The sequence below is a fragment of the Vanellus vanellus genome (genome assembly GCF_965231255.1).
Source record: "Vanellus vanellus genome assembly, chromosome: 29".
Classification (NCBI taxonomy): domain Eukaryota; kingdom Metazoa; phylum Chordata; class Aves; order Charadriiformes; family Charadriidae; genus Vanellus; species Vanellus vanellus.
The window spans coordinates 1985376-2010545 of record NC_138934.1 but is presented as its reverse complement, the minus strand read 5'-3'; the positions used below and the strand labels follow the sequence as shown (position 1 = coordinate 2010545).

Below are 25170 nucleotides of genomic sequence, written 5' to 3'. Positions count from 1 at the left end.
TCTGGCACTTAATTAGCATGTGGCTCATTTGCATACGCCTCATTTGCATGCCCCTCATTTGCATACCACCCCCTCCAGCGGGGCCGATTCTGGGTGGGGGGGGGGGAATCCCCCCCCCCAAAAAAAAGGGGGCGGGGTGGGGGGAGGGGATTATTGCCCAACCCCCCCCCCCCTCCCCCAATCCGGGCGGTCCCTTTTTGGGCTTTTTTCACCCCAAAAGTCTCCCCCCCCCCCCCCCAATAGCATCTCGGGGCTGTGCAGAGACCCCAAAAATGGGGCGTAAAGTGGGGGGGGGGGGGGGGAGGGGCACCCATGGGGGGGGGGTGTCACCCAAATTGGGGGGGGGGGGTGTCCGTGCGATGGGGGGGGGGGAGGGGTTTCCCCCCCTCCCCATAATGGATTTTTGGGGGGGGGGGTGGGGGGTGTATTATTGCAGAGGGGGGGGGAAGGGGGGGTTGGGGGGGGGGGGAGGGGCGCTACTCGCCCCCCCCCGCCCCCCCCGCGCAGTTCTCTTTGCTCTCCGATGTGATGGCCAAATACTCCGAACTGGGGGGGGGGAGGGGGGAGGTGAGGGGGTGGGGGGGGGGGAGGGGGCGCCCCACGGCACCCCCTATCACCCCCCCATAGCCCCTATAGCCCCCCCATACCCCCCCATTGCCCCCCTCCCCCTATAGACCCCCCATTGCCCCCCCATAGCCCCCCCATACCCCCTTATTGCCCCCCACCCCTTATAGACCCCCCCATTGCCCCCCCACCCCCTATAGCCCCCCCATACCCCCCCATTGCCCCCCCCATAGACCCCCCCATACCCCCCTATTGCCCCCCCGCCACCTATAGCCCCCCCATTGCCCCCCCTATAGCCCCCCCATACCCCCCTATTGCCCCCCCCTATAGCCCCCCCATTGCCCCCCCTATAGCCCCCCCATACCCCCCTATTGCCCCCCTCCCCCTATAGACCCCCCATTGCCCCCCCCCATAGACCCCCCCATACCCCCCTATTGCCCCCCCGCCACCTATAGCCCCCCCATTGCCCCCCCTATAGCCCCCCCACACCCCCCTATTGCCCCCCTCCCCCTATAGACCCCCCATTGCCCCCCCCATAGTCCCTATACACCCCCACCCCCCCACCGGCCCACCCCCATTGACCCCCATACCCTCTATAGCCCCCCATACCCCCCTGTAACACCCCCCCATACCCCCCTATACCGCCCCCATACCCCCCCCATAACCCCCTCATCCCCCCCTATTCTGCCCATACCCCCCTATACCGCCCATACCCCCCATACCCCCATACCCCCCTATACCGCCCATACCACCCATACCCCCATACCCCCCTATACCGCCCATACCCCCCTATTCCACCCATACCCCCACACCCCCCCATACCCCCAATTCCCCCCATACCCCCCTATACCGCCCATACCCCCCTATACTGCCCATACCCCCAATTCCCCCCATACCCCCAATACCCCCCATACCCCCCTATACCGCCCATACACCCTTATACCGCCCATACCCCCCATACCCCCCTATACCCCCCATACCCCCCTATACCGCCCATACACCCCTATACCACCCATACCCCCCATACCCCCCTATACCCCCCATACCCCCCTATACCGCCCATACACCCCTATACCGCCCATACCCCCCAATTCCGCCCATACCCCCCTATACCCCCCATACCCCCCTATACCGCCCATACCCCCCAATTCCGCCCATACCCCCCTATACCGCCCATGCCCCCCATACCCGCCATACCCCCCCATACCCCCCTATACTGCCCATATACACCATACCCCCCTATACCGCCCATACCCCCCTATTCCACCCATACCCCCCTATACCGCCCATGCCCCCCATACCCCCCTATACCCCCCTATACCACCCATACCGCCCATACCCCCCTATACCGCCCATACCCCCCTATACCGCCCATACCCCCCTATACTGCCCATACCCCCAATTCCCCCGATACCCCCCAATACCGCCCATACCCCCAATTCCGCCCATACCCCCCAATTCCCCCCATCCCCCCCCATCCCCCCCTATACCGCCCATCCCCCCCATAACCCCCTATACCCCCCCCTATAGCACCCCAACACCCCCCCACCCCCCTTCCCTCTCCAAGCCCCTCCCCTCCCCAAAGCCCCGCCCCCCCCTTCTTCTCGCGTGGCCCCGCCCACTCACGCGCTGTCGGGGGGCGGGGCGGCGGCCGCCACTTTGCGGTAGCAGTAGAGCATCTCGGCGGCCAACCAGAGGGTGAGCACCACGATGAGGACGTACATGAGGATCTCCGAGACGATGGACGCCAGGTCCCGCCGGGCTGCCGGCCCCGGGATTCGAACCCGCAGCTCCCCGGGGGCGGGGAAACGCCTCCCCCCCTCCCCAACCCCCTCCCCAACCCCCTCCTCCCACCTCCTAAACCACGCCCCCGCCGCCCCCAAACCACCATCCATCCCCCCCCCCCCTCCCCGGCAACACGTGGCACTGTAGGGGTTATGGCTCTGCCTAAGCCACGCCCCCCCGCCGCCTAAGCCACGCCCACGCAGCCTCAAACCACGCCCGCTCCGCGTCAAGCCACGCCCCCCCGCCTGCAATGCATAGCACTGTAGGGGCTATACTCCTGCCTGGCCACGCCCCCCCGCGCCTAAGCCACGCCCCCCCATAGAGGCTATACCCCACCTGGCCACAGCCCCCGCCTAAGCCACGCCCCACACCGCCCTAAGCCACGCCCTCCATAGTACTGTAGGGGCTATGTCTCTGCCTAAGCCACGCCCCCGCTGCCTAAGCCACGCCCACGCAGCCCCAAACCACGCCCACTCCGCATCAAGCCACGCCCCCCCCGCCTGCAACGCATAGCACTGCAGGGGCTATACTCCTGCCTGGCCACGCCCCCCCGCGCCTAAGCCACGCCCCCCTGTAGTACTGTAGGGGCTATGTCTCTGCCTGGCCACACCCCCGCCGCCTAAGCCACGCCCCCCCGCCTGCAATGCATAGCACTGTAGGGGCTATACTCCTGCCTGGCCACGCCCCCCTCCTAAACCACGCCCCCTCCAACATCTATATACCCATACCCCTCCCCAGCCCCACAACCCCACCCCCCTCCCCACCCCTTCCCCAACCCAATCTATAGCCCTGCCTCCTCAAGCCACGCCTACCTCACCCCAAACCACGCCCCCAACCCCAACATACCCCCTACCCCTCCCCAAGCCCCACTCCATACCCCCACCCCCTCAATCCCCAACCCACAAACCACGCCCCCTCCTAAACCACGCCCCCAACCCAATATACCCCATACCCCTCCCCAAGCCCCGCTCCATACCCCCACCCCCACAAACCACGCCCCCTCCTAAACCACGCCCCCAACCCAACATACCCCATACCCCTCCCCAAGCCCCGCTCCATACCCCCACCCCCTCAATCCCCACCTCAAGCCACGCCCCCTTACCTAAACCACGCCCCCAACCCAACATACCCTATACCCCTCTCCAAGCCACAATCCATACCCCCACCCCCACAAACCACGCCCCCTCCTAAACCACGCCCCCAACCCCAACATACCCCCTACCCCTCCCCAAGCCCCGCTCCATACCCCCACCCCCTCAATCCCCAACCCACAAACCACGCCCCCTCGTAAGCCACGCCCCCAACCCCAACATACCCCATACCCCTCCCCAAGCCCCACTCCATACCCCCACCCCCACAAGCCACGCCCCCTCCTAAACCACGCCCCCAACCCCAACATACCCCATACCCCTCCCCAAGCCCCGCTCCATACCCCCACCCCCACAGGCCACGCCCCCTCCTAAACCACGCCCCCAACCCAATATACCCCATACCCCTCCCCAAGCACCACTCCATACCCCCACCCCCACAAGCCACGCCCCCTCCTAAACCACGCCCCCAACCCCAATATACCCCATACCCCTCCCCAAGCCCCGCTCCATACCCCCACCCCCTCAATCCCCACCTCAAGCCACGCCCCCTTACCTAAACCACGCCCCCAACCCAACATACCCTATACCCCTCTCCAAGCCACAATCCATACCCCCACCCCCACAAACCACGCCCCCTCCTAAACCACGCCCCCAACCCCAACATACCCCCTACCCCTCCCCAAGCCCCGCTCCATACCCCCACCCCCTCAATCCCCACCTCAAGCCACGCCCCCTCCTAAACCACGCCCCCAACCCAATATACCCCATACCCCTCCCCAAGCCCCACTCCATACCCCCACCCCCTCAATCCCCACCTCAAGCCACGCCCCCTCCTAAACCACGCCCCCAACCCCAACATACCCCCTACCCCTCCCCAAGCCCCACTCCATACCCCCACCCCCACAACCCGCCCCCTCGTAAGCCACGCCCCCCTACCCCTCCCCAAGCCCCGCTCCATACCCTAACTACCTCAGGCCCCGCCCCCAAGCCAAACCCCACCCCCCCACCCCCCCAAGCCCCGCCCACCCGTGTCGACGACAGCCAATCGCAGGGTCTTATTGCGGGCCAGGCTGTAGACGTATCCCTCGAAGGTGAGGTTGCGGCGGAGGCGGCAGACGTAGAGACCGGCGTGGGAACGTCCCACGGCCGAGAGCCACAGGGAGAGGTCCTGCAGGTCCCGCGTGCCCCGGGAGCCGTTCCAGGCCAGCAGCCCCTGGAAGGGGCCCGGGGCCACCCACTGCCCCTCCTCCGGGCTGTAGTGCAGGATCTGCGGGGGGGGGGGGAAACCAGTGCTCCCAGTGCCGCCCAGTGCCGCCCAGTAGCCTCCCAGTATGCTCCCAATAGAGGCTCCCTGCTGCACCACACTCACCCCCAGTGCCTCCCAGTATGCTCCCAGTAACACCCAGTATGCACCCAGTGCCTCCCAGTAGCCTCCCAGTGCCTCCCAGTAAACCCCCAGTACCTCCTCCCATGTCACCCCACTGCACCCCAGTCGCCTTTCATGTCTCCCAAGTGCCGCCCAGTAACCCTCAGTGCTCCCAGTCTCATCCCAGTGCTTCCCAGTACACCCCCAGTGCCTCCCAGTATGCACCCAGTGCCTCCCAGTAGCCTCCCAGTGACTCCCAGTATACCCCCAGTGCCTCCTCCCATGTCTCCCCACTGCACCCCAGTCGCCTCTCGTGTCTCCCAAGTGCCTCCCAGTAGCCTCCCAGTGACTCCCAGTCTCATCCCAGTGCCTCCCAGTGCACCCCCAGTGCCTCCCAGTGCCTCCCAGTACACTCCCAGTGCCTCCCAGTAGAGGCTCCCCGCTGCACCACACTCGCCCCCAGTGCCACCGCAGTAGCCTTATTAGCTCCCCAGTATACCCAGTGCCGCCCAGTATGCTCCCAGTGACACCCAGTATCCTCCCAGTGCTTCCCAGTAGCCTCCCAGTGCCTCCCAGTAGCCTCCCAGTGACTCCCAGTATACCCCCAGTGCCTCCTCCCATGTCTCCCCACTGCACCCCAGTCGCCTCTCATGTCTCCCAAGTGCCGCCCAGTAACCCCCACTGCCTCCTCAGTACCCCCAGTGCCTCCCAGTACACCCCCAGTGCCTCCCAGTATGCTCCCAGTAACACCCAGTATGCACCCAGTGCCTCCCAGTACACTCCCAGTGCCTCCCAGTACCCCCCCACTGCCTCCCAGTACCCCCCAGTGCCCCCTCTAAGGGGCCCGGGGCCACCCACTGCCCCTCCTCCGGGCTGTAGTGCAGGATCTGCGGGGGGAGGGGGGAAACCAGTGCTCCCAGTGCCTCCCAGTGCCTCCCAGTATCCTCCCAGTGCCTCCCAGTATACTCCCAGTAGAGGCTCCCCGCTGCACCACACTCGCCCCCAGTGCCGCCCCAGTAGCCTTAGTAGCTCCCCAGTATACCCAGTGCCGCCCAGTATGCTCCCAGTGACACCCAGTATCCTCCCAGTGCCTCCCAGTATCCTCCCAGTGCTTCCCAGTAGCCTCCCAGTGACTCCCAGTATGCTCCCTATAGAGGCTCCCTGCTGCACCACACTCGCCCCCAGTGCTGCCCCAGTACCCTCTAGTAGCTCCCCAGTATACCCAGTGCCGCGCAGTATGCTCCCAGTGACACCCAGTATCCTCCCAGTGCCTCCCAGTGCCTCCCAGTATCCTCCCAGTAGCCTCCCAGTAGAGGCTCCCCGCTGCACCACACCTCTCATGTCTCCCAAGTGCCGCCCAGTAACCCTCAGTGCTCCCAGACTCATCCCAGTGCCTCCCAGTACACCCCCAGTGCCTCCCAGTACACCCCCAGTGCCTCCCAGTATGCACCCAGTGCCTCCCAGTAGCCTCCCAGTGCTTCCCAGTATACCCCCAGTGCCTCATCCCATGTCACCCCACTGCACCCCAGTCGCCTCTCGTGTCTCCCAAGTGCCGCCCAGTAACCCCCACTGCCTCCCAGTCTCATCCCAGTGCCTCCCAGTACACCCCCAGTGCCTCCTCAGTACCCCCAGTGCCTCCCAGTATGCTCCCAGTAACACCCAGTATGCACCCAGTGCCTCCCAGTACCCTCCCAGTGCTTCCCAGTACCCTCCCACTGCCTCCCAGTACCCCCCAGTGCCCCCCAGTGCCCCCTGGAAGGGGCCCGGGGCCACCCACTGCCCCTCCTCCGGGCTGTAGTGGAGGATCTGCGGGGGGAGGGGGGAAACCAGTGCCTCCCAGTGCCTCCCAGTGCCTCCCAGTAGCCTCCCAGTATGCTCCCAATAGAGGCTCCCTGCTGCACCACACTCGACCCCAGTGCCGCCCCAGTAGCCTTAGTAGCTCCCCAGTATACCCAGTGCCGCCCAGTATGCTCCCAGTGACACCCAGTATCCTCCCAGTGCCTCCCAGTATCCTCCCAGTGCTTCCCAGTATCCTCCCAGTGCCTCCCAGTGCCTCCCAGTAGAGGCTCCCCGCTGCACCACACCTCTCATGTCTCCCAAGTGCCACCCAGTAACCCCCACTGCCTCCCAGTCTCATCCCACTGCCTCCCAGTGCACCCCCAGTGCCTCCCAGTACACTCCCAGTGACTCCCAGTAGCCTCCCAGTGCTTCCCAGTATACTCCCAGTGCCTCCTCCCATGTCTCCCCACTGCACCCCAGTCACCTCTCGTGTCTCCCAAGTGCCGCCCAGTAACCCCCACTGCCTCCCAGTCTCATCCCAGTGCCTCCCAGTACACCCCCAGTGCCTCCCAGTATGCACCCAGTGCCTCCCAGTAGCCTCCCAGTGACTCCCAGTATACCCCCAGTGCCTCCTCCCATGTCTCCCCACTGCACCCCAGTCGCCTCTCGTGTCTCCCAAGTGCCGCCCAGTAACCCCCAGTGCCTCCTCAGTACCCCCAGTGCCTCCCAGTATGCTCCCAGTAACACCCAGTATGCACCCAGTGCCTCCCAGTAGCCTCCCAGTGCTTCCCAGTACCCCCCAGTGCCCCCCAGTGCCCCCTGGAAGGGGCCCGGGGCCACCCACTGCCCCTCCTCCGGGCTGTAGTGCAGGATCTGCGGGGGGAGGGGGGAAACCAGTGCTCCCAGTGCCGCCCAGTGCCTCCCAGTGCCGCCCAGTGCCGCCCAGTAGGCTCCCAGTAGAGGCTCCCCGCTGCACCACACCTCTCATGTCTCCCAAGTGCCGCCCAGTAACCCTCAGTGCTCCCAGTCTCATCCCAGTGCCTCCCAGTACACCCCCAGTGCCTCCCAGTACACCCCCAGTGCCTCCCAGTAGCCTCCCAGTGCCTCCCAGTATACCCCCAGTGCCTCATCCCATGTCTCCCCACTGCACCCCAGTCGCCTCTCGTGTCTCCCAAGTGCCTCCCAGTAGCCTCCCAGTGACTCCCAGTCTCATCCCAGTGCCTCCCAGTGCACCCCCAGTGCCTCCCAGTGCCTCCCAGTACACTCCCAGTGCCTCCCAGTAGAGGCTCCCCGCTGCACCACACTCGCCCCCAGTGCCACCGCAGTAGCCTTATTAGCTCCCCAGTATACCCAGTGCCGCCCAGTATGCTCCCAGTGACACCCAGTATCCTCCCAGTGCTTCCCAGTAGCCTCCCAGTGCCTCCCAGTAGCCTCCCAGTGACTCCCAGTATACCCCCAGTGCCTCCTCCCATGTCTCCCCACTGCACCCCAGTCGCCTCTCATGTCTCCCAAGTGCCGCCCAGTAACCCCCACTGCCTCCTCAGTACCCCCAGTGCCTCCCAGTACACCCCCAGTGCCTCCCAGTATGCTCCCAGTAACACCCAGTATGCACCCAGTGCCTCCCAGTACACTCCCAGTGCCTCCCAGTACCCCCCCACTGCCTCCCAGTACCCCCCAGTGCCCCCTCTAAGGGGCCCGGGGCCACCCACTGCCCCTCCTCCGGGCTGTAGTGCAGGATCTGCGGGGGGAGGGGGGAAACCAGTGCTCCCAGTGCCTCCCAGTGCCTCCCAGTATCCTCCCAGTGCCTCCCAGTATACTCCCAGTAGAGGCTCCCCGCTGCACCACACTCGCCCCCAGTGCCGCCCCAGTAGCCTTAGTAGCTCCCCAGTATACCCAGTGCCGCCCAGTATGCTCCCAGTGACACCCAGTATCCTCCCAGTGCCTCCCAGTATCCTCCCAGTGCTTCCCAGTAGCCTCCCAGTGACTCCCAGTATGCTCCCTATAGAGGCTCCCTGCTGCACCACACTCGCCCCCAGTGCTGCCCCAGTACCCTCTAGTAGCTCCCCAGTATACCCAGTGCCGCGCAGTATGCTCCCAGTGACACCCAGTATCCTCCCAGTGCCTCCCAGTGCCTCCCAGTATCCTCCCAGTAGCCTCCCAGTAGAGGCTCCCCGCTGCACCACACCTCTCATGTCTCCCAAGTGCCGCCCAGTAACCCTCAGTGCTCCCAGACTCATCCCAGTGCCTCCCAGTACACCCCCAGTGCCTCCCAGTACACCCCCAGTGCCTCCCAGTATGCACCCAGTGCCTCCCAGTAGCCTCCCAGTGCTTCCCAGTATACCCCCAGTGCCTCATCCCATGTCACCCCACTGCACCCCAGTCGCCTCTCGTGTCTCCCAAGTGCCGCCCAGTAACCCCCACTGCCTCCCAGTCTCATCCCAGTGCCTCCCAGTACACCCCCAGTGCCTCCTCAGTACCCCCAGTGCCTCCCAGTATGCTCCCAGTAACACCCAGTATGCACCCAGTGCCTCCCAGTACCCTCCCAGTGCTTCCCAGTACCCTCCCACTGCCTCCCAGTACCCCCCAGTGCCCCCCAGTGCCCCCTGGAAGGGGCCCGGGGCCACCCACTGCCCCTCCTCCGGGCTGTAGTGGAGGATCTGCGGGGGGAGGGGGGAAACCAGTGCCTCCCAGTGCCTCCCAGTGCCTCCCAGTAGCCTCCCAGTATGCTCCCAATAGAGGCTCCCTGCTGCACCACACTCGACCCCAGTGCCGCCCCAGTAGCCTTAGTAGCTCCCCAGTATACCCAGTGCCGCCCAGTATGCTCCCAGTGACACCCAGTATCCTCCCAGTGCCTCCCAGTATCCTCCCAGTGCTTCCCAGTATCCTCCCAGTGCCTCCCAGTGCCTCCCAGTAGAGGCTCCCCGCTGCACCACACCTCTCATGTCTCCCAAGTGCCACCCAGTAACCCCCACTGCCTCCCAGTCTCATCCCACTGCCTCCCAGTGCACCCCCAGTGCCTCCCAGTACACTCCCAGTGACTCCCAGTAGCCTCCCAGTGCTTCCCAGTATACTCCCAGTGCCTCCTCCCATGTCTCCCCACTGCACCCCAGTCACCTCTCGTGTCTCCCAAGTGCCGCCCAGTAACCCCCACTGCCTCCCAGTCTCATCCCAGTGCCTCCCAGTACACCCCCAGTGCCTCCCAGTATGCACCCAGTGCCTCCCAGTAGCCTCCCAGTGACTCCCAGTATACCCCCAGTGCCTCCTCCCATGTCTCCCCACTGCACCCCAGTCGCCTCTCGTGTCTCCCAAGTGCCGCCCAGTAACCCCCAGTGCCTCCTCAGTACCCCCAGTGCCTCCCAGTATGCTCCCAGTAACACCCAGTATGCACCCAGTGCCTCCCAGTAGCCTCCCAGTGCTTCCCAGTACCCCCCAGTGCCCCCCAGTGCCCCCTGGAAGGGGCCCGGGGCCACCCACTGCCCCTCCTCCGGGCTGTAGTGCAGGATCTGCGGGGGGAGGGGGGAAACCAGTGCTCCCAGTGCCGCCCAGTGCCTCCCAGTGCCGCCCAGTGCCGCCCAGTAGGCTCCCAGTAGAGGCTCCCCGCTGCACCACACCTCTCATGTCTCCCAAGTGCCGCCCAGTAACCCTCAGTGCTCCCAGTCTCATCCCAGTGCCTCCCAGTACACCCCCAGTGCCTCCCAGTACACCCCCAGTGCCTCCCAGTAGCCTCCCAGTGCCTCCCAGTATACCCCCAGTGCCTCATCCCATGTCTCCCCACTGCACCCCAGTCGCCTCTCGTGTCTCCCAAGTGCCTCCCAGTAGCCTCCCAGTGACTCCCAGTCTCATCCCAGTGCCTCCCAGTGCACCCCCAGTGCCTCCCAGTGCCTCCCAGTACACTCCCAGTGCCTCCCAGTAGAGGCTCCCCGCTGCACCACACTCGCCCCCAGTGCCACCGCAGTAGCCTTATTAGCTCCCCAGTATACCCAGTGCCGCCCAGTATGCTCCCAGTGACACCCAGTATCCTCCCAGTGCTTCCCAGTAGCCTCCCAGTGCCTCCCAGTAGCCTCCCAGTGACTCCCAGTATACCCCCAGTGCCTCCTCCCATGTCTCCCCACTGCACCCCAGTCGCCTCTCATGTCTCCCAAGTGCCGCCCAGTAACCCCCACTGCCTCCTCAGTACCCCCAGTGCCTCCCAGTACACCCCCAGTGCCTCCCAGTATGCTCCCAGTAACACCCAGTATGCACCCAGTGCCTCCCAGTACACTCCCAGTGCCTCCCAGTACCCCCCCACTGCCTCCCAGTACCCCCCAGTGCCCCCTCTAAGGGGCCCGGGGCCACCCACTGCCCCTCCTCCGGGCTGTAGTGCAGGATCTGCGGGGGGAGGGGGGAAACCAGTGCTCCCAGTGCCTCCCAGTGCCTCCCAGTATCCTCCCAGTGCCTCCCAGTATACTCCCAGTAGAGGCTCCCCGCTGCACCACACTCGCCCCCAGTGCTGCCCCAGTAGCCTTAGTAGCTCCCCAGTATACCCAGTGCCGCCCAGTATGCTCCCAGTGACACCCAGTATCCTCCCAGTGCCTCCCAGTATCCTCCCAGTGCTTCCCAGTAGCCTCCCAGTGACTCCCAGTATGCTCCCTATAGAGGCTCCCTGCTGCACCACACTCGCCCCCAGTGCTGCCCCAGTACCCTCTAGTAGCTCCCCAGTATACCCAGTGCCGCGCAGTATGCTCCCAGTGACACCCAGTATCCTCCCAGTGCCTCCCAGTATCCTCCCAGTAGCCTCCCAGTAGAGGCTCCCCGCTGCACCACACCTCTCGTGTCTCCCAAGTGCCGCCCAGTAACCCTCAGTGCTCCCAGACTCATCCCAGTGCCTCCCAGTACACCCCCAGTGCCTCCCAGTACACCCCCAGTGCCTCCCAGTATGCACCCAGTACCTCCCAGTAGCCTCCCAGTGCTTCCCAGTATACCCCCAGTGCCTCATCCCATGTCACCCCACTGCACCCCAGTCGCCTCTCGTGTCTCCCAAGTGCCGCCCAGTAACCCCCACTGCCTCCCAGTCTCATCCCAGTGCCTCCCAGTACACCCCCAGTGCCTCCTCAGTACCCCCAGTGCCTCCCAGTATGCTCCCAGTAACACCCAGTATGCACCCAGTGCCTCCCAGTACCCTCCCAGTGCTTCCCAGTACCCTCCCACTGCCTCCCAGTACCCCCCAGTGCCCCCCAGTGCCCCCTGGAAGGGGCCCGGGGCCACCCACTGCCCCTCCTCCGGGCTGTAGTGGAGGATCTGCGGGGGGAGGGGGGAAACCAGTGCCTCCCAGTGCCTCCCAGTGCCTCCCAGTAGCCTCCCAGTATGCTCCCAATAGAGGCTCCCTGCTGCACCACACTCGACCCCAGTGCCGCCCCAGTAGCCTTAGTAGCTCCCCAGTATACCCAGTGCCGCCCAGTATGCTCCCAGTGACACCCAGTATCCTCCCAGTGCCTCCCAGTATCCTCCCAGTGCTTCCCAGTATCCTCCCAGTGCCTCCCAGTGCCTCCCAGTAGAGGCTCCCCGCTGCACCACACCTCTCATGTCTCCCAAGTGCCACCCAGTAACCCCCACTGCCTCCCAGTCTCATCCCACTGCCTCCCAGTGCACCCCCAGTGCCTCCCAGTACACTCCCAGTGACTCCCAGTAGCCTCCCAGTGCTTCCCAGTATACTCCCAGTGCCTCCTCCCATGTCTCCCCACTGCACCCCAGTCACCTCTCGTGTCTCCCAAGTGCCGCCCAGTAACCCCCACTGCCTCCCAGTCTCATCCCAGTGCCTCCCAGTACACCCCCAGTGCCTCCCAGTATGCACCCAGTGCCTCCCAGTAGCCTCCCAGTGACTCCCAGTATACCCCCAGTGCCTCCTCCCATGTCTCCCCACTGCACCCCAGTCGCCTCTCGTGTCTCCCAAGTGCCGCCCAGTAACCCCCACTGCCTCCTCAGTACCCCCAGTGCCTCCCAGTATGCTCCCAGTAACACCCAGTATGCACCCAGTGCTTCCCAGTACCCTCCCACTGCCTCCCAGTACCCCCCAGTGCCCCCCAGTGCCCCCTCTAAGGGGCCCGGGGCCACCCACTGCCCCTCCTCCGGGCTGTAGTGCAGGATCTGCGGGGGGCAGGGGGGGGGGAAACCAGTGCCTCCCAGTGCCTCCCAGTGCCTCCCAGTATACTCCCAGTATGCTCCCAGTAGAGGCTCCCCGCTGCACCACACTCGCCCCCAGTGCCGCCCCAGTAGCCTTATTAGCTCCCCAGTATACCCAGTGCCGCCCAGTATGCTCCCAGTGACACCCAGTATCCTCCCAGTGCCTCCCAGTAGCCTCCCAGTGCCTCCCAGTAGCCTCCCAGTGACTCCCAGTATACCCCCAGTGCCTCCTCCCATGTCTCCCCACTGCATCCCAGTCGCCTTTCATGTCTCCCAAGTGCCACCCAGTAACCCCCAGTGCCTCCCAGTCTCATCCCACTGCCTCCCAGTGCCTCCCAGTAGGCTCCCAGTATGCTCCCAGTAGAGGCTCCCCGCTGCACCACACCTCTCATGTCTCCCAAGTGCCTCCCAGTAACCCCCACTGCCTCCTCAGTACCCCCAGTGCCTCCCAGTATGCTCCCAGTAACACCCAGTATCCTCCCAGTGCCTCCCAGTAGCCTCCCAGTGACTCCCAGTATGCTCCCAATAGAGGCTCCCTGCTGCACCACACTCGACCCCAGTGCCACCCCAGTAGCCTTAGTAGCTCCCCAGTATACCCAGTGCCGCCCAGTATGCTCCCAGTGACACCCAGTATCCTCCCAGTGCCTCCCAGTATCCTCCCAGTGCTTCCCAGTATCCTCCCAGTGACTCCCAGTAGCCTCCCAGTGCTTCCCAGTATACTCCCAGTGCCTCCTCCCATGTCTCCCCACTGCACCCCAGTCGCCTCTCATGTCTCCCAAGTGCCGCCCAGTAACCCCCACTGCCTCCTCAGTACCCCCAGTGCCTCCCAGTATGCTCCCAGTAACACCCAGTATGCTCCCAGTGCCTCCCAGTAGCCTCCCAGTGCTTCCCAGTATACCCCCAGTGCTTCCCAGTCTCATCCCACTGCTTCCCAGTGCACCCCCAGTGCTTCCCAGTGCCTCCCAGTAGAGGCTCCCCGCTGCACCACACCTCTCATGTCTCCACAGTGCCTCCCAGTAACACCCACTGCCTCCCAGTCTCATCCCAGTGCCTCCCAGTACACCCCCAGTGCCTCCCAGTCCTTCCCAGTAATCCCCCAGTGCCTCTCAGAGCCTCCCTAATCCCTCCCAGTCCCTCCCAGCGCCCCCTTACTCCCCTCCCAGCGCCTCCCAGTCCTTCCCAGTGCCTCCCAGTAACCCCCCAGTGCCTCCCTAATCACTCCCAGTCCCTCCCAGCGCCTCCCAGTGCCTCCCCAGTGCCTCTCAGAGCCTCCCTAATCCCTCCCAGCCCCTCCCAGCACCCCCTTACTCCCCTCCCAGTACCTCCCAGTCCTTCCCAGTCCCTCCCAGCGCCCCCTTACTCCCCTCCCAGTGACTCCCACTCCTTCCCAGTGCCTCCGAGCAACCCCCCAGTCCCTCCCAGTGCCTCCCAGTAACCCCCCAATGCCTCCCAGCACCCCCTTACTCCCCTCCCAGCCCCTTTCAGTCCCTCCCAGTGCCTCCCAGTAACACCCCAGTGCCTCCCAGTGCCCCCTTTACTCCCCTCCCAGTCCTTCCCAGTGCCTCCCAGTAACCCTCCCAGTGCCTCTCAGAGCCTTCCTAATCCCTCCCAGTCCCTCCCAGCGCCCCCTTATTCCCCTCCCAGTGACTCCCAGTCCCTCCCAGTCCCTCCCAGTAACCCCCCAGTGCCTCCCCGCGCCCCCTTACTCCCCTCCCAGCCCCTCCCAGTGCCTCCCAGTCCCTCCCAGCGCCCCCTTTCTCCCCTCCCAGCCCCTCCCAGTGCCTCCCAGCGCCCCGACTCCCCTCCCAGTGCCTCCCAGTCCTTCCCAGTGCCTCCCAGTAACCCCCCAGTCCCTCCCAGTCCCTCCCAGTGCCTCCCAGTCCCTCTCAGCGCCCCCTTTCTCCCCTCCCAGCCCCTCCCAGCGCCCCCTTACTCCCCTCCCAGTGCCTCCCAGTCCCTCCCAGTAACCCCCCAGTGCCTCCCAGCGCCCCCTGACTCCCCTCCCAGCCCCTCCCAGTCCCTCCCAGTGCCTTCCAGTCCCTCCCAGTGCACCCTTTCTCCCCTCCCAGCCCCTCCCAGTGCCTCCCAGCGCCCCCTTTCTCCCCTCCCAGCCCCTCCCAGTGCCTCCCAGCGCCCCCTGACTCCCCTCCCAGTGCCTCCCAGTCCTTCCCAGTGCCTCCCAGTAACCCCCCCAGCCCCTCCCAGTGCCTCCCAGTCCCTCCCAGCACCCCCTTACTCCCCTCCCAGCCCCTCACAGCGCCCCCTTACTCCCCTCCCAGTGCCTCCCAGTCCTTCCCAGTAACCCACCCAGTCCCTCCCAGTCCCTCCCAGTAACCCCCCAGTGCCTCCCAGTGCCACCTTACTCCCCTCCCTGTGACTCCCACTCCTTCCCAATGTCTCCCAGTAACCCCCCAGTGCCTTCCAGTCCCTCCCAGTGCCTCCCAGTCCTTCCCAGTGCCTCCCAGTAATCCCCCCAGTGCCTCTCAGAGCCTCCCTAATCCCTCCCAGTCCCTCCCAGCGCCCCCTTACTCCCCTCCCAGTGTCTCCCAGTCCTTCCCAGTGCCTCCCAGTAACCCCCCCAGTCCCTCCCAGTAACCCCCCAGTGCCTCCCCGCGCCCCCTTACTCCCCTCCCTGTGACTCCCACTCCTTCCCAATGTCTCCCAGTAACCCCCCAGTGCCTCCCAGTCCTTCCCAGTGCCTCCCAGTCACCCTCCCAGTGCCTCTCAGAGCCTTCCTAATCCCTCCCAGTCCCTCCCAGCGCCCCCTTACTCCCCTCCCAGTGCCTCCCAGTCCCTCCCAGTAACCCCCCAGTGCCTCCCAGCGCCCCCTTACTCCCCTCCCAGCCCCTCCCAGTCTCTCCCAGCCCCTCCCAGTCCGTCCCAGCGCCCCCTTACTCCCCTCCCAGTTCTTCCCAGTGCCTCCCAGCAACCCCCCCAGTCCCTCCAAGTGCCTCCCAGTAACCCCCCAGTGCCTCCCAGCGCCCCCTTTCTCCCCTCCCAGGCCCTCCCAGTGCCTCCCAGTCCCTCCCAGCGCCCCCTTTCTCCCCTCCCAGCCTCTCCCAGTCCCTCCCAGTGCCTCCCAGTCCCTCCCAGCGCCCCCTTTCTCCCCTCCCAGCCCCTCCCAGTGCCTCCCAGTATCTCCCAGTGCCCCCTTTCTCCCCTCCCAGTCCCTCCCAGTGCCTCCCAGTCCCTCCCAGCGCCCCCTTTCTCCTCTCCCAGCCCCTCCCAGTCTCTCCCAGTGCCTCCCAGTCCCTCCCAGCGCCCCCTTTCTCCCCTCCCAGCCTCTCCCAGTCCCTCCCAGCGCCCCCTTTCTCCCCTCCCAGCCCCTCCCAGTGCCTCCCAGTCCCTCCCAGCGCCCCCTTACTCCCCTCCCAGTGACTCTCAGTCCTTCCCAGTGCCTCCCAGTAACCCCCCCAGTCCCTCCCAGTGCCCCCTTACTCCCCTCCCAGTGACTCTCAGTCCTTCCCAGTGCCTCCCAGTAACCCCCCCAGTCCCTCCCAGTGCCTCCCAGCGCCCCCCTTCTCCCCTCCCAGTCCCTCCCAGTGCCTCCCAGCACCTCCTTTCTCCCCTCCCAGCCCCTCCCAGTGCCCCCTTACTCCCCTCCCAGCCCCTCCCAGTCCCTCCCAGCACCCCCCTACTCCCCTCCCAGCCCCTCCCAGTCCCTCCCAGCGCCCCCTTTCTCCCCTCCCAGCCCCTCCCAGTGCCTCCCAGCGCCCCCTTACTCCCCTCCCAGCCCCTCCCAGTCTCTCCCAGTGCCTCCCAGTCCCTCCCAGCACCCCCTTTCTCCCCTCCCAGCCCCTCCCAGTCCCTCCCAGCACCCCCCTACTCCCCTCCCAGCCCCTCCCAGTGCCTCCCAGCACCCCCTTACTCCCCTCCCAGTGCCTCCCAGTCCTTCCCAGTGCCTCCCAGTAACCCCATAGCCCCTCCCAGTCCTTCCCAGTGCCTCCCAGCGCCCCCTTTCTCCCCTCCCAGTCCCTCCCAGTGCCTCCCAGTCCCTCCCAGCGCCCCCTTTCTCCCCTCCCAGCCTCTCCCAGTCCCTCCCAGTGCCTCCCAGTCCCTCCCAGCGCCCCCTTTCTCCCCTCCCAGCCCCTCCCAGTCCCTCCCAGTGCCTCCCAGTCCCTCCCAGCGCCCCCTTACTCCCCTCCCAGTGCCTCCCAGTCCTTCCCAGTGCCTCCCAGTAACCCCATAGCCCCTCCCAGTCCTTCCCAGTGCCTCCCAGCACCCCCTTTCTCCCCTCCCAGTCCCTCCCAGTGCCTCCCAGTCCCTCCCAGCGCCCCCTTTCTCCCCTCCCAGCCTCTCCCAGTCCCTCCCAGTGCCTCCCAGTCCCTCCCAGCGCCCCCTTTCTCCCCTCCCAGCCCCTCCCAGTCCCTCCCAGTGCCTCCCAGTCCCTCCCAGCGCCCCCTTACTCCCCTCCCAGTGACTCTCAGTCCTTCCCAGTGCCTCCCAGTAACCCCCCCAGTCCCTCCCAGTGCCTCCCAGCGCCCCCTTTCTCCCCTCCCAGTCCCTCCCAGTGCCTCCCAGCGCCCCCTTACTCCCCTCCCAGCCCCTCCCAGTGCCTCCCAGTGCCCCCTTACTCCCCTCCCAGCCCCTCCCAGTCCCTCCCAGTGCCTCCCAGTGCCTCCCAGCGCCCCCTTACTCCCCTCCCAGCCCTTCCCAGTCCCTCCCAGTACCTTCTGGAAGTGGGGGGCCCCCTCGGGGCGGAAGAACCACTCGCTCTCGGCCTCGGCGGGGGTCTCGCTGCGGCGCTTACAGGCGATGCACAGCAGGCGGAAGGGGGACCCCAACACCGCCTCCGTCCCCGAGGCCACCTCCACGCAGCCCCCCCGCGCCCCCCCGGCTTGGGTGGGGGGGTGGGGGGGGACGGGGAGGGGGGGGACACACGGACAGATGGACAGCGGTGTCACCACAGGGCCACCCCCCCCCCTCTCTCCTCCACGCAATTGGGGGAGCCCCGATTCCCACCCCCAACCCCCCCACCCCGAGCCCCAAAAAAGGGGGGGGGGGACATAGGGGACACCCCCCGACCCCTAAAATTGGGGGGGACACACATAGGAGACACCTAAAATTGGGGGGGGGGGGGACATAGGGGACACCTAAAATTGGGGGGGGACATAGGGGACACCCCCGACCCCAAAAATTGGGGGGGGGGACATAGGGGACAGCTAAAATTGGGGGGGACACACCTAAAAGGGGGCGGACACACATAAGGGACACCTAAAATTGGGGGGGGGACATAGGGGACACCCCCTGACCCCTAAAATTTGGGGGGGGACATAGGGGACAGCTAAAATTGGGGGGGACGCATAGGGGACACCTAAAATTGGGGGGGGGGGAAAATATAGGGGACACCCCCCTGACCCCTAAAATTGGGGGGGGACACCCCCTGACCCCTAAAATTGGGGGACACACATAGGGGACACCTAAAATTGGGGGGGGGGACATAGGGGACACCCCCTGACCCCTAAAATTGGGGGGGGACACACATAGGGGACACCTAAAATTGGGGGGGGCATAGGGGACACCCCCCGACCCCTAAAATGGGGGGGGGCATAGGGGACACCCCCTGACCCCTAAAATTCGGGGGGGACACATAGGGGACAGCTAAAATTGGGGGGGACACATAGGGGACACCTAAAATTGGGGGAGACACACCTAAAAGGGGGGGGACACACATAGGGGACACCTAAAATTGGGGGGGGACATAGGGGACACCCCCCTGACCCCTAAATTGGGGGGGGGGGACACCCCCTGACCCCTAAAATTGGGGGGGGACACATAGGGGACAGCTAAAATTGGGGGGGGGGGACATAGGGGACACCCCCTGACCCCTAAAATTGGGGGGGGGGGACACATAGGGGACACCTAAAATTGGGGGGGATGACATAGGGGACACCCCCGACCCCTAAAATTGGGGGTGGGGACATAGGGGACAGCTAAAATTGGGGGGACACACATAGGGGACACCTAAAATTGGGGTGGGGGGACATAGGGGACACCCCCTGACCCCTAAAATTGGGGGGGGACACACATAGGGGACAGCTAAAATTGGGGGAGACACACCTAAAAGGGGGGGGGGACACATAGGGGACACCTAAAATTGGGGGGGGGGAATATAGGGGACACCCCCTGACCCCTAAATTGGGGGGGGGGGACACCCCCTGACCCCTAAAATTGGGGGGGACGCATAGGGAACACCTAAAATTGGGGGGGACGACATAGGGGACACCCCCTGACCCCTAAAATTGGGGGGGACACACATAGGGGACAGCTAAAATTGGGGGGGGGACATAGGGGACACCCCCTGACCCCTAAAATTGGGGGGGACACACATAGGGGACACCTAAAATTGGGGGGGGACATAGGGGACACCCCCTGACCCCTAAAATTGTGGGGGGGGACACATAGGGGACACTGGGGGGGGGGACAGGGGACAGTGGTGACACTTGGGGGGGACACTGTGACACTACGGGGGGGGACAGGGGACACTGAGGTGGCACTTGGGGGGGGACAGAGGACACTGGGGGGGGACAGGGGACACTGGGGGGGGACAGGGGACACTGTGACACTGGGGGGGGACAGGGGACAGCGGTGGCATTTGGAGGGGAGAGGGGACACTGTGGTGGCACTTGGGGGGGACGGAGGATACTGGGGGGGACAGGGGACAGTGGTGGCACTTGGGGACACTTGGGGGGGACACTGGTGACACTGCGGGGGGGGAGAGGGGACACTGAGGTGGCACTTGGGGGGGACAGGGGACACTTGGGGGGGGACAGAGGCTATTGGTGGCATTTGGGGGGGGGACAGGGGACCCCACGGTGGCACTTGAGAGGGGGACAGGGGACACTGTGACACTGTGGGGGGGGAGAGGGGACACTGAGGTGGCACTTGGGGGAGGGGACAGGGGACACTTGGGGGGGGACAGAGGCTATTGGTGGCATTTGGAGGGGAGAGGGGACACTGTGGTGGCACTTGGGGGGGACAGGGGACACTTGGGGGGGGACAGGGGACACCGGTGGCATTTGGAGGGGAGAGGGGACACTGCGGTGGCACTTGGGGGGGGGGACAGAGGACCCGGGGGGGGGGACAGGGGACACCGGTGGCATTTGGGGACACTTGGGGGGGACACTGGTGACACTGCAGGGGGGACAGGGGACACTGTGACACTGTGGGGGGGGAGAGGGGACACTGAGGTGGCACTTGGGGGGGGACAGGGGACACTTGGGGGGGGACAGGGGACACCGGTGGCATTTGGAGGGGAGAGGGGACACTGCGGTGGCACTTGGGGGGGGACGGAGGATATTGGGGGGGGACAGGGGACAGCGGTGGCACTTGGGGACACTTGGGGGGGACACTGTGACACTGCGGTGGGGGAGAGGGGACACTTGGGGGGGACAGGGGACACTGTGACACTGTGGGTGGGGAGAGGGGACACTGTGGTGGCACTTGGGGGGGACAGGGGACACTGCGGTGGCATTTGGAGGGGAGAGGGGACACTGCGGTGGCACTTGGGGGGGACAGAGGACACTGGGGGGGGACAGGGTACAGCGGTGGCACTTGGGGACACTTGGGGGGGACACTGTGACACTGGGGGGGGACAGGGGACATTGAGGTGGCACTTGGGGGGGACAGAGGACACTGGGGGGACAGGGGACAGCGGTGGCATTTGGAGGGGAGAGGGGACACTGCGGTGGCACTTGGGGGGGACAGAGGATACTGGGGGGGGACAGGGGCAGCGGTGGCACTTGGGGACACTTGGGGGGGACACTGTGACACTGCGGGGGGGAGAGGGGACACTTGGGGGGGGACAGGGGACACTGTGACACTGCGGGGGGGAGAGGGGACACTGCGGTGGCACTTGGGGGGACAGGGGACACTTGGGGGGGACACTGGTGACACTGCGGGGGGGAGAGGGGACACTTGGGGGGGGCAGGGGACACTGTGACACTGCGGGGGGGGAGAGGGGACACTGCGGTGGCACTTGGGGGGGACAGGGGACACTTGGGGGGGACACTGGTGACACTGCGGGGGGGAGAGGGGACACTTGGGGGGGGCAGGGGACACTGTGACACTGCGGGGGGGGAGAGGGGACACTGCGGTGGCAGTGGGGGGGGATGGGGGACACTGCGGTGGCAGTGGGGGGTGGCAGAGGGACTGCGGCAGGGACAGGTGACACCGCGGGGGGGGGGGGGGTGGCACTTGGGGGGGGGGAATGTGACACTGTGTGGGGACAGGGGACAGCGGGGGGGGAGGGGGGGAGTAAGGGGACACCACAGGGGTGGCACTGGGGGGGGGGACAGGGGACACCAAGGGGGGGGGGGAGGTGACACTTCGGGGGGGTCAGGGGACATTGGGGGGGGGGTCAGGGGACACCGAGGGGGGGACAGGTGACACTGGGGGGGGACAAGAGACATTGGGGGGGGACAGGGGACATTGGGGGGGACAGAGGACACTGGGGGGGCACTGGGGACATGGGGGGGGGGGAGGTGACACTGGGGGGGACAGGTGACACTGGGGGGCACTGGGGGGGACAGGAGACACTGGGGGGGGGAGGTGACACTGGGGGGGCACTGGGGGGGACAGGAGACACTGGGGGGGTGACAGAGACCACTGGGGGGGCACAGGGGACATGGGGGGGGGGGGGAGGTGACACTGGGGGGGCACAGGAGACACTGGGGGGGCACTGGGGGGGGACAGGTGACACTGGGGGGGCACAGGGGACATTGGGGGGGGGGAGGTGACACTGGGGGAGCACTGGGGGGGACAGGAGACACTGGGGGGGGAGGTGACACTGGGGGGGCACAGGAGACACTGGGGGGGCACTGGGGGGGACAGGTGACACTGGGGGGTGACAGAGGCCACTGGGGGGGCACAGGGGACATTCGGGGGGGGGAGGTGACATTGGGGGGGACAGGAGACACTGGGGGGGCACTGGGGGGGACAGGAGACACTGGGGGGGTGACAGAGACCACTGGGGGGGGGAGGTGACATTGGGGGGGACAGGTGACACTGGGGGAGCACTGGGGGGGACAGAGGCCACTGGGGGGGCACAGGGGACATTGGGGGGGGGAGGTGACACTGGGGGGGCACAGGAGACACTGGGGGGGGACAGGGGACATTGGGGGGGGGGAGGTGACATTGGGGGGGACAGGTGACACTGGGGGGGCACTGGGAGGGGACAGGTGACACTGGGGGGGGACAGGGGACATTGGGGGGGGAGGTGACACTGGGGGGGCACAGGAGACACTGGGGGGGTACTGGGGGGGCACTGGGGGGGACAGGTGACACTGGGGGGGTGACAGAGGCCACTGGGGGGGCACAGGGGACATTGGGGGGGGGGGAGGTGACATTGGGGGGGACAGGGGAGTCTGGGGGGGGGGACAGGGGACATTGAGGGGGGGCACTGGGGGGGGACAGAGGCCACTGGGGGGGCACTGGGGGGGGGTCAGGGGACACTGGGGGGGCACTGGGGGGGGGTCAGGGGACAATTGGGGGGGGGGCACCGCGGAGGGGGGGGTGAGGTGACACTGGGGGGGGGGGGGGGCACAGAGGAGACTTTGGGGGGGGGGTCAGGGGACACTGGGAGGGGGTCAGGGGACACTGAGGGGGGGGAGAGGTGACATTGGGGGACACAGGTGACACTTTTTGGGGGGGGAGGGAGGGAGGGGGGGGGGTCCCGTCCCGGCGGCACTCACCCATGAGGAGGCCGAGGAGGAGCGAGAGGCCCGGGGACAACATGGCGGGCGGGTTCGGGCCGGTTCGGCTCCGTTCGGGTCCCTTCGGGTCTCTTCGGAACTCTTCGGGATTCTTCGGGTCGGGTCGGGTCGGTTCGGTTCCTCCTCTCCCCCCCCCCTCCCTCCTCCCTCCTCCCTCCTCCCACCTCCGGCACCGGTTCGGATCCCGCCGGGTCCCTTCGGGTCTCTTCGGCTTTTTTCGGCCGCGGGTTCGGGTCGCGGCGTCGCCGGTTCGAATCCCCCACTCGGAACCGGTTCGAATTCCCCCACACGGAACCGGTTCGGGTCGCGGCGTCGCCGGTTCGAATCCCCCCTCGGACCCGGTTCGGGCCCGTCCCGCCCCTCCCCCCCTTTCTATAACCTTAATAGGGGGGAGGGGGGAGGGGGGGGAGGGGGGATATCGCGTCCGACGGCGTTCGGCTCTTTTCGGCTCTTTTCGGCTCTTTCCGGCGGCGTTCGGCGCACTGCGGCGAGAGGGAACCGGAGGGGGGGGGGGGGGGGGAGGGAGGGAGGAGAGGAGGGGGTGTGACGTAATGAGGGGCGGGGCCAGGGACGGCCACACCCACCGCCACCGTCCCCGGGGCCACCCCCGATGTCCCCCCAAAAGGCCACCCGCGATGTCGCCAAATGCCACCCCCGATGTCCCCAAAGGCCACCCCTGGTGGCCCTGAGGGTGTCACCGTGTCCCCAAGGCCACCCACGATGTCCCCAAGGCCACCTCTGATGTCCTCAAGGCCACCACTGGTGTCACCAGAGGCCACCACTGATGTCCCCAAGGCCACCCACGATGTCCCCAAGGCCACCTCTGATGTCCTCAAGGCCACCACTGATGTCACCAGAGGCCACCACTGATGTCCCCAAGGCCACCCACGATGTCCCCAGAGGCCACCTCTGATGTCCCCAAGGCCACCTCTGATGTCCTCAAGGCCACCTCTGTGTCCCCAGAAACCACCTCTGATGTCCTCAAGGCCACCTCTGATGTCACCAGAGGTCACCCCCAATGTCCCCAAAAGCCACCCCTGGTGGCCCTGAGGATGTCACTGTGTCCCCAAGGCCACCCACGATGTCCCCAAGGCCACCTCTGATGTCCCCAAGGCCACCTCTGATGTCCTCAAGGCCACCTCTGTGTCCCCAGAAGCCACCACTGATGTCCTCAAGGCCACCTCTGATGTCCCCAAGGCCACCTCTGATGTCCTCAAGGCCACCTCTGTGTCCCCAGAAGCCACCACTGATGTCCTCAAGGCCACCTCTGATGTCCCCAAGGCCACCCACGATGTCCCCAAGGCCACCTCTGATGTCCCCAAGGCCACCTCTGATGTCACCAGAGGCCACCTCTGATGTCCTCAAGGCCACCTCTGATGTCCCCAGAGGCCACCCACGATGTCCCCAAGGCCACCTCTGATGTCACCAGAGGCCACCTCTGATGTCCCCAAGGCCACCCACGATGTCCCCAGAGGCCACCCCTGTGTCCCCAAATGCCACCCCCGATGTCCCCAAGGCCACCCCTGATGTCCCTGAGGATGTCCCCGTGTCCCCAAGGCCACCCCTGTGTCCCCAAATGCCACCCCACGTCCATAAGGCCACCCCCAATGTCCCCAAAGGCCACCCCTGGGTGGCCCTGAGGATGTCACCGTGTCCCCAAGGCCACCCATGTGTCCCCAAGGCCACCCCCGATGTCCCCAAATGCCACCCCCACGCCCATAAGGCCACCACTGATGTCACAGAAGGCCACCACCAATGTCCCCAAAGCCACCCCTGATGTCCCCAAGGCCACCACTGATGTCACCAGAGGCCACCCCTGTCCCCAAATGCCACCCCCACGTCTATAAGGCCACAGCTGATGTCCCCAAAGGCCACCCCCATGTTCCCAAAGGCCACCCCTGATGTCCCCAAGGCCGCTCATGTGTCTCTGAGGATGTCCCCTTGTCCCCAAGGCCACCCCTGTCCCCAAATGCCACCCTCACGCCCATAAGGCCACCCCCAATGTCCCTCAAGGCCACCTTGATGTCCCCAAGGCCACCCCTGTCCCCAAATGCCACCCCCATGTCCCCAAGGCCACCCCTGATGTCCCCGAGGATGTCCCTGAGGATGTCCCCATGTCCCCAAATGGCTCCACGCACCTGCCCAGGTTCTTCCCGTGTCCCCATGGATGTCCCCATGTCCCCAAAGCCATCTCCATGGACTCTTCCATGTCCCCATGGATGTCCCCATGTCCCCAGATGGCCCCACAGACCTTCCCATGGATGTCCCCATGTCCCCATGGATGTCCCCATGGATGTCCCCATGACCCCACAGACCTTCCCATGGACGTCCCCATGTCCCCAAGGATGTCCCCATGGACATTTCCGTGTCCCCAAGGATGTCCCCAAATGACTCCATGGACCTCCCCAGGTTCTCCCCATGTCCCCATGGACGTTTCCGTGTCCCCAGGGATGTCCCCATACCCCCCAGATGGCCCCACAGACCTTCCCATGGATGTCCCCATGTCCCCAAGGATGTCCCCACGTCCCCAGATGGCTCCATGGACCTCCCCAGGTTCTCCCCATGTCCCCATAGATGTCCCCATGGATGTCCCCACGGACGTTTTCATGTCCCCAAGGATGTCCCCACGTCCCCAAATGGCTCCATGGACCTCTCCAGGTTCTCCCCATGTCCCCATGGACGTCCCCATGTCCCCATGGACGTTTCCGTGTCC

At 65.9% G+C, this 25170-nt stretch overlaps 1 protein-coding gene across 1 annotated transcript; it reads right to left on the bottom strand.

The window, feature by feature from the left end:
• Nucleotides 1-447: 447 nt before the first annotated feature.
• SCN1B (sodium voltage-gated channel beta subunit 1) lies at nt 448-22836 on the bottom strand. Its single transcript, XM_082496572.1, has 6 exons — nt 22622-22836; nt 22437-22548; nt 17415-17581; nt 4467-4707; nt 2191-2326; nt 448-546 (listed from the first exon to the last, which is right to left on the bottom strand). Exons 2-6 carry the CDS (start codon nt 22477-22479, stop codon nt 477-479), a joined length of 657 nt encoding a protein of 218 aa, XP_082352698.1. The 5' UTR covers nt 22480-22548; nt 22622-22836; the 3' UTR covers nt 448-476.
• Nucleotides 22837-25170: the final 2334 nt, after the last annotated feature.

Coding starts and splice junctions, on each gene's coding strand:
- SCN1B (XM_082496572.1), bottom strand. CDS start 22,479: ATGTTGTCCCCGGGCCTCTCGCTCCTCCTCGGCCTCCTCATGG. Junction 17,582..22,436: donor CCTCCTCGGCCTCCTCATGG/GTGAGTGCCGCC, acceptor CCCCCACCCAAG/CCGGGGGGGCGCGGGGGGGC. Junction 4,708..17,414: donor GGGCCCCCCACTTCCAGAAG/GTACTGGGAGGG, acceptor CCCCCCCCGCAG/ATCCTGCACTACAGCCCGGA.